Source organism: Protobothrops mucrosquamatus, unplaced genomic scaffold, assembly GCF_001527695.2.
Source record: "Protobothrops mucrosquamatus isolate PMUCROS unplaced genomic scaffold, P.Mucros_1.0 scaffold1146, whole genome shotgun sequence".
In the NCBI taxonomy this organism is placed as follows: domain Eukaryota; kingdom Metazoa; phylum Chordata; class Lepidosauria; order Squamata; family Viperidae; genus Protobothrops; species Protobothrops mucrosquamatus.
Genome location: NW_015387362.1, coordinates 201980 through 220875, shown reverse-complemented (window position 1 = coordinate 220875; position 18896 = coordinate 201980). Strand labels below are relative to the sequence as shown.

Below are 18896 nucleotides of genomic sequence, written 5' to 3'. Positions count from 1 at the left end.
AGCCAAGGTTGCCTACCCCTGGTCTAGTCCAAGCCCTTATTGTCATCTTCTTCCAAGCCAACATGCAACGCTTTGAGGCTGTTCCTTCTATTCCAAGCTGAATCGACCAACATCTGGGTCTCGGGAATAAATCAGATGAGCTGTATAAAGAACCACACCTGATCTCCCTATGAAGTCAACCCTTTCTGCCCTTCCCCCCCCAACAGGCGTCTGAAGAATGAGCTGCTGGAGATCCGGAGGAAAGGGGCCAAGAGGGGCAGCCAGCGGTACAGCGAGCGAACCTGCGCTCGTTGCCAGCAGAGCTTGGGCCGGGTCAGCCCCAAAGCCAACACCTGCCGGGGTTGCAATCACCTGGTTTGTCGCGACTGCCGCGCCTACAGCGCCGACAGCCGCTGGCGCTGCAAAGTCTGCGCCAAGGAGGCGTAAGTCTGCTCCCCTGCTTTGCACGTTGCGATGGGGGTTGTATATATTCTGGGATTCCGTACAGGGCTGGGACCATCCACCCGTGGCAAGGTTAAGACTTGTGGACTTCAACTCCCAGAATTCCCCAGCCAGCCTGCTCAATCCCCTGTCTGAGATGGTATAGGTTCTCCTGCTTGAGCAGGGGGCTGGACTAGAAGACCTCCCAGGTCCCTTCCAGCTGTATTCTATGCTATGCTATGCTATTCCATTCCATTCCATTCCATTCTGTAATCCTATTCTATTCTGTAATTCTATTCTGTAATTCTATTCTGTAATTCTATTCTATTCTATTCTGTAATTCTATTCTATTCTGTAATTCTATTCTATTCTGTAATTCTATTCTATTCTGTAATTCTATTCTGTAATTCTATTCTGTAATTCTATTCTGTAATTCTATTCTGTAATTCTATTCTATTCTGTAATTCTATTCTGTAATTCTTCTGCAATTCTATTCTGTAATTCTATTCTGTAATTCTATTCTATTCTGTAATGCTATGCTATGCTATGCTATGCTATGCTATTCCATTCCATTCCATTCCATTCCATTCTGTAATTCTATTCTATTCTATTCTATTCTATTCTATTCTATTCTATTCTATTCTATTCTATTCTGGAATTTTATTCTGGAATTCTATTCTGGAATTCTATTCTATTCTGGAATTCTATTCTATTCTATTCTGCAATTCTATTCTGGAATCCTATTCTATTTTGTAATTCTATTCTGCAATTCTATTCTGTAATTCTATTCTATTCTATTCTATTCTATTCTATTCTATTCTATTCTATTCTATTCTATTCTATTCTATTCTATTATTCTGTAATTCTATTCTGTTCTGTTCTGTTCTATTTCACCTAATGCACATTCATACTTGAGTTAACCACATGGACTTTGGGATGGGGTGGAGATTCATGTCCTCAGAAGTGATGGCTGTCCTGTTCCCCGCCTTCCCCTCTGCAGGGACCTGAAGAAAGCCACGGGAGACTGGTTCTATGACCAGAGAATGCATCGCTTTGCTCCTCGACTGGGCAGCGACATCATCCGAATGTCTCTTCGGCGCAAACCACAGGGTGAGGTTTCTTTGTCTGAAGGCAATTTCTGTCCCTGATTCTTAATCAGAACCAACAACCAGTAGTTTCCAAGGCTAAGTAGTTAACATTTCTCCCCGCCAATTCCTTCAATGCCCTGAGCTATTTTCTAAATAAAGATCAGGATGTTGTCAACCGGTTTCTGTCTGGATGCAATCTGGTCTTAATAATAAATAATAAATAATAATAAACTAGACATGACCGAGTTGCTAAATTAATCCGCTGGGCATTGTGTAAAAAAATACGACTTGCCTGTGTCCGAAAAGTCGTGGGAACATAGGGTGGAAAAAGTTGTTGAGAATGAGAGGGTGAAGATCTTGTGGGACTTTCGAATACAGACAGACCGCCCTTTGGAACACAACATGCCGGATATCGCACTTGTAGAGAACTGAAGCGTGCAGCTGATTGACATCGCTGTACCAGGAGATGCCAGAGTCGAAGAAAAAGAACTGGGAAAAAAGTACGAAATATCGCGACCTGGCCATCGGGGCAACTGGGAACTATGTCCAAAAACTTTGCAAAATACATCAACAAACTGCAGCTTCCTGCAATAACTCCAGCAATGTTACAAAAAACTGCGCTACTCGGAAACTGTTACATTTTAAGGAGGTACCTGGTTGACACCTGGTAGCAACCTGTGTCAACCATCAGCGCCAGCCAATTCGAATGTTCAGTTGACTGAGGTTCATGTTTAATGAATAAAAGATAATAATAATAATAATAATAATAATAATAATAATAATAATAATAATAATAAGAAGAAGAAGAAGGAATAATAATAATAATAATAATAATAATAATAATAATAAGAAGAAGGAATAATAATAATAATAATAATAATAATAATAATAATAATAATAATAATAATAATAATAATAATAATAATAATAATAATAATAATAATAATAATAATAATAATAATAATAATAATAATAATAATAATAATAATAATAATAATTGAAGAAAGAGACCGAGGGACTAATTCTGGCTGCACAAGACCAAGCCTTAAGGACAAATGCATATAAAGTCAAAATTGAGAAGACAGCAACAGACAGTAAGTGCCACCTATGCAAAGAAGCTGAAGAAACAGTGGACCACCTGGTAAGCTGCTGCAAGAAGATCGCACAGACTGACTACAAGCAGCGGCATGACAAAGTAGCAACAATGGTGCATTGGAAGATCTGCAAGAAATATCATTTGCCTGTAAGCAAAAACTGGTGGGATCATAAAATAGAGAANGTGGCAGTGCCTGGAGACAGCAGAATAGACGAGAAAGAACTGGAGAAGATAACAAAATACAGAGACCTACAAATAGAAATAGAAAGACTGTGGCAAAAGCAAGCAAAGGTAGTACCAATAGTAATAGGCGCCTTGGGTGCAATCCCAAAACAACTGGAGCACCACTTGAACACCATTGGCATTGACAAATTCACTATTTGTCAATTGCAAAAGGCGGCCTTACTAGGAACTGCTTCCATCCTGCGACGATATCTGTAATACCATCAAACATCCACATCTGCCTATCCCAGGTCCTGGGTAAGGATTCGATAGGTAGACAAAATGCCAAATCCAGTCTGAACATCTGGCTGACTGTGCGATGATCCATAATAATAATAATAATAATAATAATAATAATAATAATAATAATAATAATAATAATAATAATAATAATAATAATAATAATAATAATAATGTGTAGGTTCTCCTGCTTAAGCAGGGGACTGGACTAAAAGATCTCCAAGATCCCTTCCAGCTCTATTCTATTCTTAAGGTTTGGCACCTCTTTGATGGACCTTCACATTACATTTTAAGATTGTGTCCTTGGATCTGCCCAGTCTGTTCCAGATTGATACCTATCGTTCCTACCCTCCTGTCAACCCTCCTCCCTACATCCCCATTCTCCCCCCCCTCCCCGTGTTTATGGCAGGACGCCAGCGAAGCGAAGCAGGCTGACGGCAGACCTGACATTACCCCATATTTAAACAAGGACTTACGCTGAATGGTGTCTGTGCTGCATGTTGACAACTTTTTTCCTCTGGTCATTTAGGTAGCAAAAGAGAGACGGCAAGCCAAGTGCTGCTTCAGAAAGCTCAACGCAAGGATCCCAAAAGTGACTCCGAAGCGGCCCCGAAAAGTCCTCAGCAGCAACGCAAGGAGCCCAGGTGATTTCGTCCTCTGTGTATCGGGGCCGCGGTGAGATCCATTGTTTCTTGCACCCTTGCTCAAAATGCATGAAATAAACAGTCTGTGCCACTGCCAGCCCATCTGCTGGTTATTCATGGAGAGTAGGAAGTATGCTCCAGAACCAGAATTCGAATCACGCTTTTCTGATTCACAATTGCCCAGAAAATCTCTCATTGTCAAGGAAGATTTAATGAATATAATGCAGGGCTCCTCAAAACTTGGCCCTTTTATGACTTGTGACTTCAACTCCCAGAACTCCTCAGTCAGGCACGCTGGCTGGGGAATTCTGGGAGTTGAAGTCCACAAGTCATAAAAGGGCCAAGTTGGAAGACCCCTGATATAATGGATGGAATTGGGGAGCCATAGCAAAAGTTTGGAAATTCAGCCTCGTCTATCGACTCACTCTGCTTAACGATTAGAAAATGAATGGATCGTGTAATGGGTGGTAACTGGAATATCATGCCGTAGAAATAATTCTCCAGGATAATAGAGTTGGGAGGGACCTTGGAGGTCTTCTAGTCCAACTCCCTAGGGCTAATGGTAAAGATCACAAAGAGATGGCTGCTCTTGTGCTTAATCAAACTGATGATGTTGGAGCAAAATCAATTTCCAACCTAGTTCTGTCCAGATGTGGTTAAAGGACAGCTTCCAGACACCCCAGCTAATAGGGAGATATCTGGGAATGATAGCTCGACAGCATGGGGTCTCTGCTCCCTTACTGATAAAGTTGCAGAGAGTTTGGGAACTTGGTTGACATGGATTCTTTTTGCTCCTGATCTAATTAGGTTGTTTTCTTCCAGCTTGATCTCCGATTCCCCTGAGCCACGGGATCCAAAAAGCGACACAGAATCTACTGAGAATATAAGCTTGGATGGCTCGCGCCCAGCCTCTGGTCCCACTTCTGCTCGATCTAGGTCAGATCTAGGTCTAGGTTGGGGATCTGGTCAGTTACATCTTTTGAGGAAGAGCGAGGGGTACGAGAAAGATTTGATTAGCAAGGGCGTGGGGCAGACAGAAAGTCATTAGACTCATAATTGTCCCTGACGTAAGTAGACTTTGTTCATACCAACCCACTAAGATAAAGTACTGTAATGTGATGGCTGGTGGCTTAGCAATCTGGTTCCAGCCAATGTGGAACCAATGTAGTTTGCAATCTTGGTTTGTTGTTTAAGATATTGTGTAAACCAGGGGTCTTCAAACTTGGCCCTTTTATGACTTGTGGACTTCAACTCCAGAATTCCTCAGCCAGCGTGCCTGGCTAACGAATTCTGGGAGTTGAAGTCCACAAGTCATAAAAAGGCCAAGTTTGAAGACCCCTGGTGTAAACCCATCACTTTGTACTTTATTGACTAAATGAATACAGCTTTCTGTGAAGGTAATTGTACTATAGCTGAATTCACACGGTGCATTAAACCATTGTATGATGTGCTTGTGGTTTAGCATCTTGGACCTTGAAAAGGAAGAGCTAGTGATTTCCTTCTCTGTATTGTCCTCAAAGAGTTACTTTTTAAAGTTCTGTTGCTTCCTTGTTGTGTTATTACCTTTTTGATCCTGCATCTTCATGTCTGGTTTCATTTCTAATGAATGTCTTGGGGTCATATTATGTTGGGGAAGCAGGAGACAAATCATAGCAAGAAACCAAAAGTAGATGCTTCATGTCCAAGATAGAACGAAGGCAATAACCTGTTGTTCTGCTGGAAACATCTGGTCACCTTTGGGCACTAGGAAGCTGAGTCAGATGGACTTCTTGGTTGGATCTAAGAGATTTCATCCTGTGTTCTTTTTTTTTTTACTTGTTTTTGCAGCCCTCGTCAAGAGAAGAGGAACACTCTCAGCCCACCGGGGTTCAAGGTTTCTAGCCTAACCCTTCCCGTTGGCTTTAAGGAGACCGTCCACTCCGATTCAGATAGCGTATGTTTACTGATGCCTGAAGAACAATTCTGGTGGTCTTCGGGGGGGGAGAGAGAGAGAGAGGGAGGGAGGGAGGGAGAAGGAAGGAAGAGAAAGAGAGAAAGAAAGAAAGAAAGAAAAGAAAGAGAAGGAAGGAAGGAAAAGAGGGAGGGTGAGAGAGAAAGAAAGGAAGGAAGGAAAGAAAGAAAAAGAAAGAAAAGAAAGAAAAGAAAGAAGGAAGGAAGGAAAGAAAAAGGGAGGGCGAGAGAGAAAGGAAGAGAAAGAAAGAAAATAAAAGAGAAAGGGAGGGAGGGAGAGGGAGGAAGAGAGAGAAAAAGAGAGAAAGAAAGAGAGGGAGGGAGAGAGGGAGGAAGAGAGAGAAAGAGAGAGAATGTGTTTTGGGGAAGTCAAAAGCCTCCCAAGATGCTCTCTTGAACATTGGAATATGCTGCTTGGCACGTGTTTTTGAGTAGAACAATTAGGCACTAGCTGGGACTCAGTAGACTGCAACTGCACTTGTTAAAAGTTGAATGTGTCTCTGGGCAGTAGATTTGCTTTGCACTTCAGCTTGCGATATACGATGGTCATGACCCAGCTTCTTCTCCTACCACATCAAGTTGTAGGAAAAGAGCAGCTTGAGCCGGAAGGCAGGGTTAAACATGTCATCAGATTGGAGTCATTGGGTTCTCACAAGAGACCTCAGTCCAGCTCCCTCCCCCCATGAATTCCTTTGACCCCTAACTAGCCCCACTTTAGCTTTGACCGTCAGCCGATCAGATTCTTGTATATAGGTGACGGTGATAGGCTCTTCGGTCCTTTGAACTCGGCGAATCTTCCTGGTTATTTGAACCTGACACAAATTGCCTCTCCCCCCCCCCCCAGGAAGCCTTTTGTGGGACTCAGAGTGCAGTTTCAGCAGATGAAAACGAAGTCTTGTTCAAAAAAAATCCCAGGAGAATTCAGAGGCCGTCAGGTAAGGCAAAAAGGACTGCTGTACATTCTGTTGGGTAGGTTAAAGAGTTGGGCTTTTAGACCGCCAACGTCTGTTCAGCTCCTGACCCATCCATCGGTTTTCATTGTTGGGTTTCGGATCAGTTGTTTCTCCACATCCAGTCCTACCTTCTAGGGCAGGGGTCTTTCAAACTTGGCCCTTTTATGATTTGTGGACTTCAACTCCCAGAATTCCTCAGCTAGCAACCAATAACAATAATAATAATAATAAAGTCGGAAGGGACCTTGGAGGTCATCGAGTCCAACCCCCTGCTCAGGCAGGAAACCCCTATACCCTTTCAGACAAATGGCTGTCCAGTCTCTTCTTATAAACCTCCAGTGTTGGAGCATTCACCGCTTTTGGAGGCAGGTTAGAGAACGGATTTTGAGGCCTAGCGTACGTCCTTCCTAGCTCAATGAAGTTCAAACGAGCGGTTTCTCTTGACATCTTCGCTTATTTTCTACAGAATACACGAAGTCTGTGATTGATCTCCGTCCAGAGGACCCGGTCAATGAAAGTGGAATTCTGGGAGACAGAAGCAAGTCAGTCCCAGGCCTCAATGTCGAAGCGGTAAGCGTTGAAGGAGAAGATGGTTTCAAAGTGGTGAGGACATTCCTGAGGAAGCGTGCCCTTCGCCCTGGTCTACGTTCACACATTGTAGGAAGCCTCCATGTGGCTTTTCAGGCTTCGAGCATCTAGTCGTTTTTGCTGGGAAATCAGAACGTGTGGAAATGGTCGTTGGCCTTGTTTTCTCCAGTTGTGTGGGTTTTGAGTTTTGGAATTCTTAACAAGGGCCGCATTGATCAAGGAATTCTTGTCAGGGAGTTAAAGTCCACACCTCTGAAAGGAAACAAGTTGAAGGAAGAACCTAACAATTTTATAATTAAAACGAACCATGGCTTCATGCCACAAAAGAACTCAGCAGTGATTGCATTTGCTTAACTGCTAGCTTTTTTAAAATATTCAGAGGACTAAATAAGGCATCGTGACCTAGCCGTGCCTAATGCTAAGCTGTGAAGCTGAATAACTGAATAACAAAATTAAACAAGTCACACCAAGACCTAACAAAATCTGTGAATCCAGCCTTAGAATAAAAATAGAATAGACTAGAGCTGGAAGGGACATTGGAGGTCTTCTAGTCCAGCCCCCTGCTCAAGCAGGAGAACCTATACCATCTCAGACAGGTGATTGTCTAGTCTCTTCTTAAAAATCTCCAGTGATGGGGCGCCCACGATTTCTGGAGGCAAGCTGTTCCACTGGTTGATTGTCCTCACTGTCAGGAAGTTTCTCCTTAATTCCAGGTTGCTTCTCTCCTTGATCAGTTTCCAACCATTATTTCTCATCCTGCCCTCTAGTGCTTTGATGAACAACCTGCCCCCCTCTGCCTTGTGGCAGCCCCTCAGATACTGGAACACTGCTGTCATGTCCCCCCCTGTTTCTTCTTTTCTTTAGACTAGCCAAACCCAAGTCCCGCAGCCGTTCTTCATACGTTTTGGTCTCCAGGCCTTTGATCATCTTAGTTGCTCTTCTCTGAATTTTTTTGTTGCTTCGTTCTTTGTGAACCATGGTTTGGTATGAAAGACAAGTCACATAATATCTTGTGAAGAAAGTTAGCCTTAAACCTTTGCTGGGTCCTCAAGATTTGTTGCTGGGAGCAAAGTCACAGCACGTTGGGAGTTCCTTCAGCTATTACAGAGATACCTGCAAGAGCCGTGGTGGTGCAGTGGTTTATGCGCAGTACTGCAGGCTAACTTCTGCTGATTGCCAGCAGTTCGGCAGTTCGATTCTCACCAGCTCAAGGTTGACTCAGCCTTCCATCTTTCTGAGTCGGTAAAATGAGGACTCAGATGGTTGGGGGGCAAGATGTTGACTCTAAAGCGCTTAGAGAGGGTTGTAAAAGCACTATAAAGTGGTGTATAAGTCTAAGTGCTGTTGCTACCTATGTGCATATATGTATTTTCCTAGGAGGAGGAGGAGGAAGATATAGACAATTTAGTTGAAATTCATCGGAGAAGGGCAGGCCGAAGTAGCATGCACAGTGGAACATCCTTGGTGAGTTTCTCTACTAATAACTTGCATCGTGGACTCTGGAGAGGAGAGCAAATTCACGGTCCTGATTGCCCGCCTAGTTCAGTGGAAGAAACACACATTGCTGAAGTAGAACAGGAGCGGGCTACTAATGAATTTTTAGACCAGGGTTTCTCAACCTTGGCACCTTTAAGATCCATCGCCTTCAACTCCCAGAATTCCCCACCCACCAGTGTGATTGGCTGGGGAATTTTGGGGAGTGGAAATCTTAACGTTGCCAAGGTTGGGAAACCATGGTCTAGATGTTAGATTCCAATTCCATCGGAATCTCTGACCACTAGTTGGGGGTTGATGTGAAGCGCAATCCTGCCATTTTTGGGTCAGCCCAGATTGCCTGTTTGGCTTCTGCTTTGGAAGATGGCTTTTGGGCGCCAAGAAATGGTGGATTTAAAATGGCCGACAGCTGATCCATGAGGCTGCGGATGAAAATGATGCAGGGAGTGTTTTCCAGCAGATAACCTACAAACCAGGGATCTTCACACTTGGGCCTTTTATGACTTGTGGACTTCAACTCCCAGAATTCCTCAGCCAGGCACACGCATGGCGGCTCTCCTCAGTTCACCAACTTAATGCCCATCAGCTAGTTTAATGGCGAAGAAAACCAAGAGTTGTGGGCGCAATACCCACATCTGGAGACCATCCAATTGGAGAAGGCTGGCTTACACAGGTCCTCCCACCTAATGTTCACTCCAAAACCCTAGAACAGGGGTCTTCAAACTTGGCCCTTTTATGACTTGTGGATTTCAACTCCTGCTGGCTGAGGAATTCTGAGAGTTGAAGTCCACAAGTCTTAAAGTTGCCAAGATTGGGGACTCCTGATCTACCATCATAGTTTCAGAGCTTTCTCAGAAAGAAAGGATGGCTGAGGAATTCTGGGAGTTGAGGTCCATAAGTCATAAAAGGGCCAAGTTTGAAGACCCCTGTTATAAACCTTTATTTCTTCATTTTTTTTCTCTCTCTCCTGATTTTTCTTAGAGCACCCTGGGAAGCATGGTCAGCATTTACAGCGGGGCAGGCGACTTTGGGAACATCAGCGTCACGGGGGAGATTGCCTTCTCCTTGAGCTATGAGGAAAAAACCCAGGCCCTTTTCATCCACGTGAAGGAGTGTCGCCACTTGGCCTATGCTGACCCAGCCAGGAAACGCTCCAACCCGTAAGTGCCCAGCGGGCGAGGGGCTGCAAGCGACGGGGCTGGGGGGCTGGGATGGGGCCCTCTTTACCTTTCGAAGAAGCTTTGAGGCCAGGGGTGCAGGTAGTCCCCGGCTTACGGCCAGAATTGAGCCCGCCGTTTCTGTTGCTAAGCGAAACGTTTGTTAAGTGAGTTTGGCCCCACTTTGGCCCCACAGATCGCTGCAGTTGTTGTGAGTCGCGTGGTTGTTAAAGTCAACCCGGCTTCCCCCATTGACTCTGCTCGTTAGAAGGTTGCAAAAGGGGATCGCGTGACACACACACACACACACACCCTGGACACTGCCACTGTTATAAAAACGAGTCAGTTGCCGAGCGTCTGAATTTTGATCAGGTGACCATGGAGATGGGGCGAGGGTTTTAAGGGTGAAAAACGGCCCAAAGTCACTTTTTTTCGGTGCCATTGTTGTAACTTTGAACGGTCGCTAAATGAACGGTTGTAAGTTGAGGACTGTCTATAATTGGTGTCTTCAGAACTGGCTTTTAAGCCCAGTCTTCAGCCAAGTTTGGACAATGTGCTGCTTCGGATTGTAGGTGCTTTTTGTATTGTGAGAATCAGCTGAGTTTGGGATCCATGCTTTGTATCCACGCTATCTATCTAGGATAGGTGAATGGAGCTGATTGTGGTTTGTTCATCAAAGCATGGCTTCTGTGAACCAGGGCAGTGTGTTCCACAGTGTTGGTGCAGAATGAGCCTTAAGATGATGATGATGATGATGATGATGATGATGATGATGATGATGATAGTAGTAGTAGTTGGAAGGGACTTTGGAGGTCATCTAGTCCAACCCCCTGCTCAGGCAGGAAACCCTATACCATTTCGGACAAATGGCTGTCCAGTCTCTTCTTGAAAACTTCCAGTGTTGGAGCATTCACTGCTTCTGGAGGCAGGTTGTTCCACTGGTTAATTGTTCTAACTGTCAGGAAGTTTCTCCTTAGTTCTAGGTTGCTTCTCTCCTTGATTAGTTTCCATCTGTTGCTTCTTGTCCTGCCTTCAGGCGCCTTGGAGAATAGCTTGACTCCCTCTTCTTTGGGGCAGCCCCTGAGATATTGGAAGACTGCTATCATGTCTCCCCCCGTCCTTCTCTTCATTAAACTGTGGCTCTGCTAATTGGCCTGGGGCCCAAATGACGATGTGTCATCCTGGGGGTGGTTATTGGATTAAAGACACGATCCCACCTCCACTCCATTGTATCCCCCTGCTGTCTTTGTTAATTTTATATCAGTGTTGTAGTTATTGTTTTACTGTTTCAGTCTTTTGTCGTATTGTTTTATTTTATTTTAATTTTATTATTATTATACCCAGAGTCAATGAGATGGCAGCATATAAATTAAACAAAATAAATAAGAAATAAGAAACTTCGGGGAGATGTCAGACTGGGCGTGAATTTGTTCTCCTGGTCTCTTGCAGATACGTGAAGACATACCTTTTGCCAGACAAGTCTCGTCAGGGCAAGCGAAAAACCACTATCAAACGTAACACCGTCAACCCCCTTTACAATGAATTGCTCAAGGTTTGTGTGTACGTGTGTGTGTGTTTGTATGTGAGCATTAGACTCCTTCCTTTCCTTTACAGAGACTTTTCTCTCTTATAGTTTTGCATCTAGTTAATGAAGAACCAGGTGGACTCCTACGTCTTGGGCCTTAGGAGATGGAAGGATTGTCAGTTTGTGGGAAAACATAAAGTTATGGTTATTCGTGGTGGAACCAGATCAAAATGTATTATTAGGGGACAATCTAACACGTGCTTTGGGTTGCTCCAGCGGGGTGGATTGCATAGAATTGGGCCAAACCTGTTGCTTTTCAGTTGTTTTTTCCACTCTTCTTTTTAGGTACTGTATATGCTGATATAGGGACCGTAACAGTATTTAGGTTCATTGGTAAAAATCTCGGACTGGAATCATACAAAATGTTAGTCCTAATGTGGTTCGTATGGTTTTGACTTAACGAATTGCATGAATTGATGGTTAACAAATCACCATTGTGCCTTGTTTACTGCTTAGCATGATGCACAATCCCAGCTGACGACATGTTGCCAAACAAATCATTATTGAACAAACTCGTGTCTTAATATAATGTGTGAAACTGAGTGCGGAACCCATGGACAGCAAAACCCATCGCCTTTGGCCAGCCCAGGGGTAGTCAACCTTGGCTCTTTTATGACTTGTGGATTTTAATACCCAGCATTCCTGAACCAGCCATGCTGACTCAGGAATTCTGGGAGTTGAAGTCCACAAGTCATAAAAGAGCCAAGGTTCCCCACCCCTGGACTAGCCAATGGCTTGGGATGCCAAGATTGGTAATCCAACAATATCTAGAGGTCAAAAATGTCACATGCCTTTTGATGGAGACAAGCTTGATTCCAAGTCAGTATTTTGTCCAGCTTTTCAAAAGAGGCTCGCGTTTTTGAGATGCTGTCGGTGAAGACTATCCTTTTGACTCATCTTCTCACAGTATGAGATCCAGAAGTCTCTTCTGTTGACCAGAACCTTGCAGTTCTCTGTTTGGCATCATGATCGCTTTGGACGGAATCACTTCTTGGGAGAGGTGGATGTCCCGATGGACGCCTGGAACTTTGACAGCCAGTTGGAAGAGTGTCTTCTCCTGCATGAAAAGGTTAGTCAAGCCTATCAGAGTTCCTGTCCTTTGCCGTCAAAGTAATGTAGGTCTTGGGTGATGGAAGGTATTTTGGCAATGGACTTTCAAAGTTGCTTGCTCTCTTTAGATGTAAAAAAACTGACCAACAACAACCTTAGTAGCCCTTAGCAGCCTTTTGGGGCACATGTGGGATTTTGAGAAGGTATGCCTGGTGCCCTCACAAAATGGCAGCCATGAGAGGCATGGCCAATCCCAACATTTCCCACTAGACAAAAGTGTGAGTTTCTCTAGCACATTCTGGTCTCTCCAAGATGGTTCCCTTCCCTTCCTATTTCTTTCTTTCTTTCTTTCTTTCTTTCTTTCTTTCTTTCTTTCTTTCTTTCTTTCTTTCTTTCTTTCTTTCTTTCTTTCTTTCTTTCTTTCTTTCTTTCTTTCTTTCTTTCCTTCCTTCCTTCCTTCCTTCCTTCCTTCCTTCTTTCCTTTTCTTTCTTTCTTTTCCTTCCTTCCTTCCTTCCTTCCTTCTTTCTGACACACAAGTAGCCATCATCTAATTCTTAGAGCTAATGGTGATGGGTGAAGGCTGGTGTTTATAAAATATATTCATTTATAAAATTTATTCATTTATAAAATTTATTCATTTATAAAATTTATTCATTTATAAAATTTATTGGCTGCCTATCTTGCCATAGGGTAACTCTGGGCGGCTTACAGTTACATATAAGCTAAAACATAATAAAAAGTTAAAAACAAACAATTAAACCAATTTTGCCTATTAGCCTCCCGCTTGAATTTTTTTAGTAATCGTCAGCATCATTTTAAAAATAAGTTAGGTGAAGCAAGGAATGTGGTAAACGCCAAGGAAAGAACATAGAACTTAGGTTGTCTTCTATTCCTGCTTAAATGGACAAGGATAAAGTCCTCATGATGGTGACATATCCAGGATGGTGGGTAACAACTGCTTTGATCAAGTGAGGAAGCTGTAGTTATTGTACTTATTTTGGCTGTAGTTATTGTACTTATTTACTGTACTTATTTTTACTGACTGTTGATGCGAAAGTGCCCGCTTCTGTCCAATCGTTTGAACAATTATACATGAAAGATCGGTTTGAATAATGCTTAGACTTGTTTTTCTGATCATTTAGATATGAGCATTTTTGCAGCCAAACCAGTTTTGTCACTGCAGAAACAGGATGATAGGCTTAACTGTTTTGGACTACGACTCAAAATCCAAACAAATTTCGGTTCCTTAAAAATCTGTCTTAATTGTTCTAGTGTGTTTTAAAGACAGTCTTCCTTCCCTTTTTTTTTCCTCTTTGCCTGTGCTATATGAAAATCTCCAGGGAGACACAGTATAACCTAAGCTACACAATGCAAAAACACGGGAAAACTGACTATATCTGTTTGAAAAGTAGCAAACAACAGGAAGGAAGTAGAGAGGATTTTAAAAATCGGGTTTATTTTAAGGAAATTTTAAACAGGAAATCACAACGTTAAATATTTGGCTTTTAATTGGTTTTATTCGGTGGGGATTGTGGGTATGTTTTTGTTTTTAAATAGGTTGTGAGCCGCCCTGAGTCCCGTCGGGAGAAGGGCGGGATATAAATCAAATTAAAAAAAAAAAAAAAAGTAATGCTGTCTCTTACATCTGGTGCTACCAAATAGCATTGAGTATAACCTTTGTTTATTTCTATGGGCGTCTGTCCAACAAGCAGCTTGGATTCATGCATTTAAGTTATTGTATTGGCGTGCTGCGTGTTTTGCTCTACTAACTTGGCTGTTCTTCTTTGTAAAGGGTAGCTTACAGCTACTAGAATGTGGCTTAGCTAATATGCCATGATTGCAGCTATGTTTTAGCATTATATGAGCATGGAGTGAGTGTATATTCAACCCCACTAAAACATTAGCCCCATGTGGCCTATATATTATGGGACTAGACCAGGGGTAGGCAACCTTGGCTCTTTTATGACTTGTGGACTTCAACTCCCAGAATTCCTGAGCCAGCCTGGCTCAGCTTGGAAACCTCTCCCTTTCCCCTCAGCATGGCTGGCTCAGGAATTCTGGGAGTTGAAGTCCACGAGTCATAAAAGAGCCAAGGTTGCCTACCCCTGGACTAGTGGTTTGAAAATAGACACCAAGTTGGTTGAAGCTCTACTATGATATTTTTTCTGGCATCTCATTTTACCTTCTTTTGGTGCCAAGCTAGGCTGCTCTGTTTCCACAGACCTTTAGTTTCTTTAGGCGTGGATCTTCTCCACATTTCAGCTTTTTAAAGCCACTCTGAGGCTTTATGAATTGAGGCTTGTTCTGTCTTAGACATTTTCCGTACGTTTTGTTTCTGTCAATGGTGTTGTTGGCCCCGAAGAACCAGAATTCATTACGTGCCAGGTTATATATTCGGGAGAATTCCTTCCTTCAGTTTCTAAATTCAATGTTTATACTCTGAATAATTTCCTTCCTTGCATTTTTTTAAACTCGGCATTTTAAACTCCTTTGCAATTCCTTTTAATGCCCCCCTCCATGTTATCTCCCGTTTAGCTCTGCTTCTGAATAGTTCCCCCCACCACCACCCTGCACCATTTCACACGTAGCTTTCTTTCCAGGAATAAATCCTGCCGGTACCAGATTGGGTGCAATAACCTCACATTCAGGAATTGCTCTGGGTATGATTAATCCGTGGCGTTGCCCTTGTCTCTTCTAGAACCTTGGAGATTCTGCTGCCTCTTCTCAATATAGAGGCGAGATAGTGGTGTCCTTGAAGTTCATTCCACCCGCTAAACATCTTGGTGCAGGAAATGGGAAAAAAGGTGAGGACTCGGGAATGTTTAAACAGCTTTTCCTTGGAGGAAACAAAGAAATGCTGGGCTGCATTAGCAGAGGGATAGAATCAAGATCACGTGAAGTGTTAATATCACTTTACAATGCCTTGGTAAGGCCACACTTGGAATACTGCATCCAGTTTTGGTCACCACGATGTAAAAAAGATGTTGAGACTCTAGAAAGAGTACAGAGAAGAGCAACAGAGATGATTAGGGGACTGGAGGCTAAAGCATATGAGGAACGGCTGCTGGAATTGGGTATGTCTAGTTTAATGAAGAGAAGGACGAGGGGGGACATGATAGCAGAGTTCCAGTATCTCAGGGGCTGCCCCAAAGAAGAGGGAGTCAAGCTATTCTCCAAAGCGCCTGAAGGCAGGACAAGAAGCAACGGATGGAAACTAATTAAGGAGAGAAGCAACCTAGAACTAAGGAGAAACTTCCTGACAGTTAGAACAATTAACCAGTGGAACAACCTGCCTCCAGAAGCGGTGAATGCTCCAACACTGGAAGTTTTTAAGAAGAGACTGGACAGCCATTTGTCTGAAATGGTATAGGGTTTCCTGCTTGAGCAGGGGGTTGGACTAGATGACCTCCAATGTCCCTTCCAACTTTTTATTATTATTATTATTATTATTATTATTATTATTATTATTATTATTATTATTATTATTATTATTATTATTATAACCTCACAAGCATCAGTTTCAGTGCTCCCTTCACAGATGAGGGGAAGAGGGTTTTTTTGGAATATGACGTATGTGCTCTTGCAATTATTGAAGTCCACGAGTCATAAAAGAGCCACGGTTGCCTACCCCGGTCTAGGATCTTCTTCTTGAGCAGGGGGTTGGACTAGATGACTTCCAAGGTCCCTTCCAATTTTATTATTATTATTACTATTATTATTAAAAACAAAAGCCATCTACTCTATGTGCCTGGAGGTTTTATTTTTCATTAGCTCCAGATGTCCAAACACAACTTTTTTTCTTTTCCCGGGAGATGGAGAAGCTTGACCTACTTGGTTGTAGAAGACCGAATTCTTGGGTCTCAGATTTCATAGTGCGGTTAGTTAGGAGTGTAAATAGTCACCTGGGTACAAGGAAACCTATTTTGGATGGTTTTGTTTTGAAGTTGTCACTCAAAGGTCTTTTGTTAGGCAAAAAGGAAGAAGGCGGTGAACTTCAAGTCTGGATCAAAGAAGCCAAGAACTTGACTGCAGCCAAATCTGGCGGGACCTCGGACAGTTTTGTGAAAGGGTGAGCAATGGAAGAGGCTTTTAAATGAGTGCTAAATAGAAAGGGAGAGGGGGATTGGAGCGGCTGTCTTGAACATCGACCTGTAGTATAGTGGGTGCCCGGATATAAGTTCTATAACTGTCACAGTGGTCATTGCACATTCTCAAAGGTTGAATGAATGTCTTTGACTCCAGGCTGTGTAAACTCTGGAATATTGAATGGAAATGGAAACCCCGGTTCCTGTTTTAAGAAAAACACACACACACGGGCACTGTGACCTTACACAAATTATGCAGAGGGTTTCTTTGCCAGCTTTTAGTTTGCTAGTAAAAGGGTGGGTGAAGAAGTCATGAAAAATATCCTGTTCTGAGCATTGAGAAGTTTCTCTGCAGGATCTTAAGGACTAACAATGTGTTGTAGCTGGAGCAGAACCTCTCAAGGAGATGCATTCTGTTCTGCCCCATGGTTCTGGGTCAGCTAATTTTGGCAAGTGCCAATTGTAAGAGTCTCTTTCCCAAATCAGCACTGACTCCTTCCTGCCTGCAGGCATTTGCTCCCTCTGAAGAACAGGACCACCAAGAAGAAGACCCCGGTGGTGAAGAAGAGTCTGAATCCCCACTACAATCACACCTTGGTCTACAATAACATCTTTGCAGAACAATTGTCCCACATCTGTCTGGAACTCACAGTGTGGGACCGGGAGCCTTTGTCCAGCAATGATTTCTTGGGCGGTGTCCGGCTTGGAGTTGGCAATGGTGAGAAAGCAACAGGATCTGTTGAGGTTCTACTAGTCTTACAGACGTCTTGAATGGGGCGCTTTAAAAAGAAAACGGGCTGACGTTGAGAGCTCTGGCAGACCTACAATGGGCTTTAGGTGTATTGACTTTATTTTTGGGTTCGGTTTGTATCCTGCCCTTTGTACATAGGTTCTCCTCTCCCTCCCTCCCCTTCTCTAAACAACAATGTTGTGAGTTGGGCTGAGAGATGGGATGCTCTTCTAGTCTTAAGAGTGAACTGGAACTCAGGCCTCCCTGGTGCCAGATCAGTACCTTCATCCTTACACTACCTTGGACCTCCTTGATGCTCTTCAGTGGATCAGGTGTCCCCCCCCCCCCGAGTTTCAGTCCAAAGGGGTGTTCCTGTATGCATGTATAGATAGTCCTTGATTTGCAACCATTCGTTTTAGTGACCATTCGAACTTACAACGGCACTGAAAAAGGTGACATATGACCATTTTTCACCCGAGGGTTGCAGCGTCCCCATGATCACGTCGTCAAAATTCAGACACTTGGCAACTGGCATGTATTTATGACGATTGCAGTGTCCCAGGGCCATATGATCCCCTTTTGTGATCACCTCACAAGCAAAGTCCATGAGGAAACCAGATTCACTTAACAACCATGTTACTATGAAATGGTATAGGGTTTCCTGAGCATGGGGTTGGACTAGAAGACCTCCAAGGTCCCTTCCACACTGTTTATTCCTACTCCTATTCCTACTCCTATTCCTACTATTTCTATTCCTACTCCTATTCCTACTCCTATTTCTATTCCTACTCCTACTTCTATTCCTACTCCTACTACTATTCCTACTCCTACTACTATTCCTACTCCTACTACTACTTCTATTCCTATTCCTACTATTTCTATTCCTATTTCTATTCCTATTCCTACTCCTACTCCTACTTCTATTCCTATTTCATTCTTCACTCCTTCTCCTACTCCTATTCCTATTTCATTCTTTCTTGTACTACCAGTACTGATTTCTCCTCTTTACCCTTCCTTTCGCTTTCTGCAGGAATGAGTAACGGCCAGGCAGCGGACTGGATGGATTCCACAGGCGAGGAGATAAACCTTTGGCAAAAAATGCGCAAGTACCCAGGATCCTGGGCAGAAGGAACCCTTCCTCTTCGGGCCACCATGATCAAGACGAAGCCGTAACTTGCTTGGACAATCCCATCCGAAGAAGAGGCGGCTATTCTGGAGAGCTGGCCCAAAACTGTCCACCTCCCATAGCCCAGGAGCTAATTTTGGCAATGGCTGTTCAGACAGGCTCCTTCTAAAGAAGGGAATGTTTTCTGGGCGGCCTTTTTATTTTGGAGAATCTTAAGTTTTGCAATATTATTGGTGCTCTTTTCTTAAAGTGCCTTTACATTTTTTTTTAATTTTTCTGCTCTTTCCTTCTCCTTTCTGCTCCCTTTCCTGTGCTGTCCTTGGTTTTTTTTTGTTCTTTTTGTTTTTAAAAAAAAAGCCCTTTGGATGTAAGCTATTTTCTTGCATCCGGTTTTAAATGTCACCGCTGCCTGCTCTCTAGCCAGCAGGAAAGGATGACAGAAATAAAGTTCAAATCTGTCCTGCAGA

The 18896-nt window shown here is 43.2% G+C and overlaps 1 protein-coding gene across 1 annotated transcript in view; it reads left to right on the top strand.

Annotated features, from left to right (window-relative positions):
• SYTL4 (synaptotagmin like 4) overlaps positions 1 to 18690 on the top strand; it is a 19822-nt gene extending 1132 nt beyond the window's left edge. Inside the window, exons 3-17 of the mRNA XM_015820579.1 lie at positions 207 to 422; positions 1421 to 1530; positions 3596 to 3710; positions 4533 to 4646; positions 5538 to 5643; positions 6505 to 6595; positions 7080 to 7183; positions 8579 to 8665; positions 9677 to 9855; positions 11302 to 11404; positions 12345 to 12506; positions 15187 to 15292; positions 16458 to 16557; positions 17083 to 17291; positions 18334 to 18690. Of these exons, the coding sequence (XP_015676065.1) occupies positions 207 to 422; positions 1421 to 1530; positions 3596 to 3710; positions 4533 to 4646; positions 5538 to 5643; positions 6505 to 6595; positions 7080 to 7183; positions 8579 to 8665; positions 9677 to 9855; positions 11302 to 11404; positions 12345 to 12506; positions 15187 to 15292; positions 16458 to 16557; positions 17083 to 17291; positions 18334 to 18476 (1945 nt within the window). The 3' untranslated portion in view covers positions 18477 to 18690. The remainder of the gene's footprint in view (positions 1 to 206; positions 423 to 1420; positions 1531 to 3595; positions 3711 to 4532; positions 4647 to 5537; positions 5644 to 6504; positions 6596 to 7079; positions 7184 to 8578; positions 8666 to 9676; positions 9856 to 11301; positions 11405 to 12344; positions 12507 to 15186; positions 15293 to 16457; positions 16558 to 17082; positions 17292 to 18333) is intronic.
• Positions 18691 to 18896: the final 206 nt, after the last annotated feature.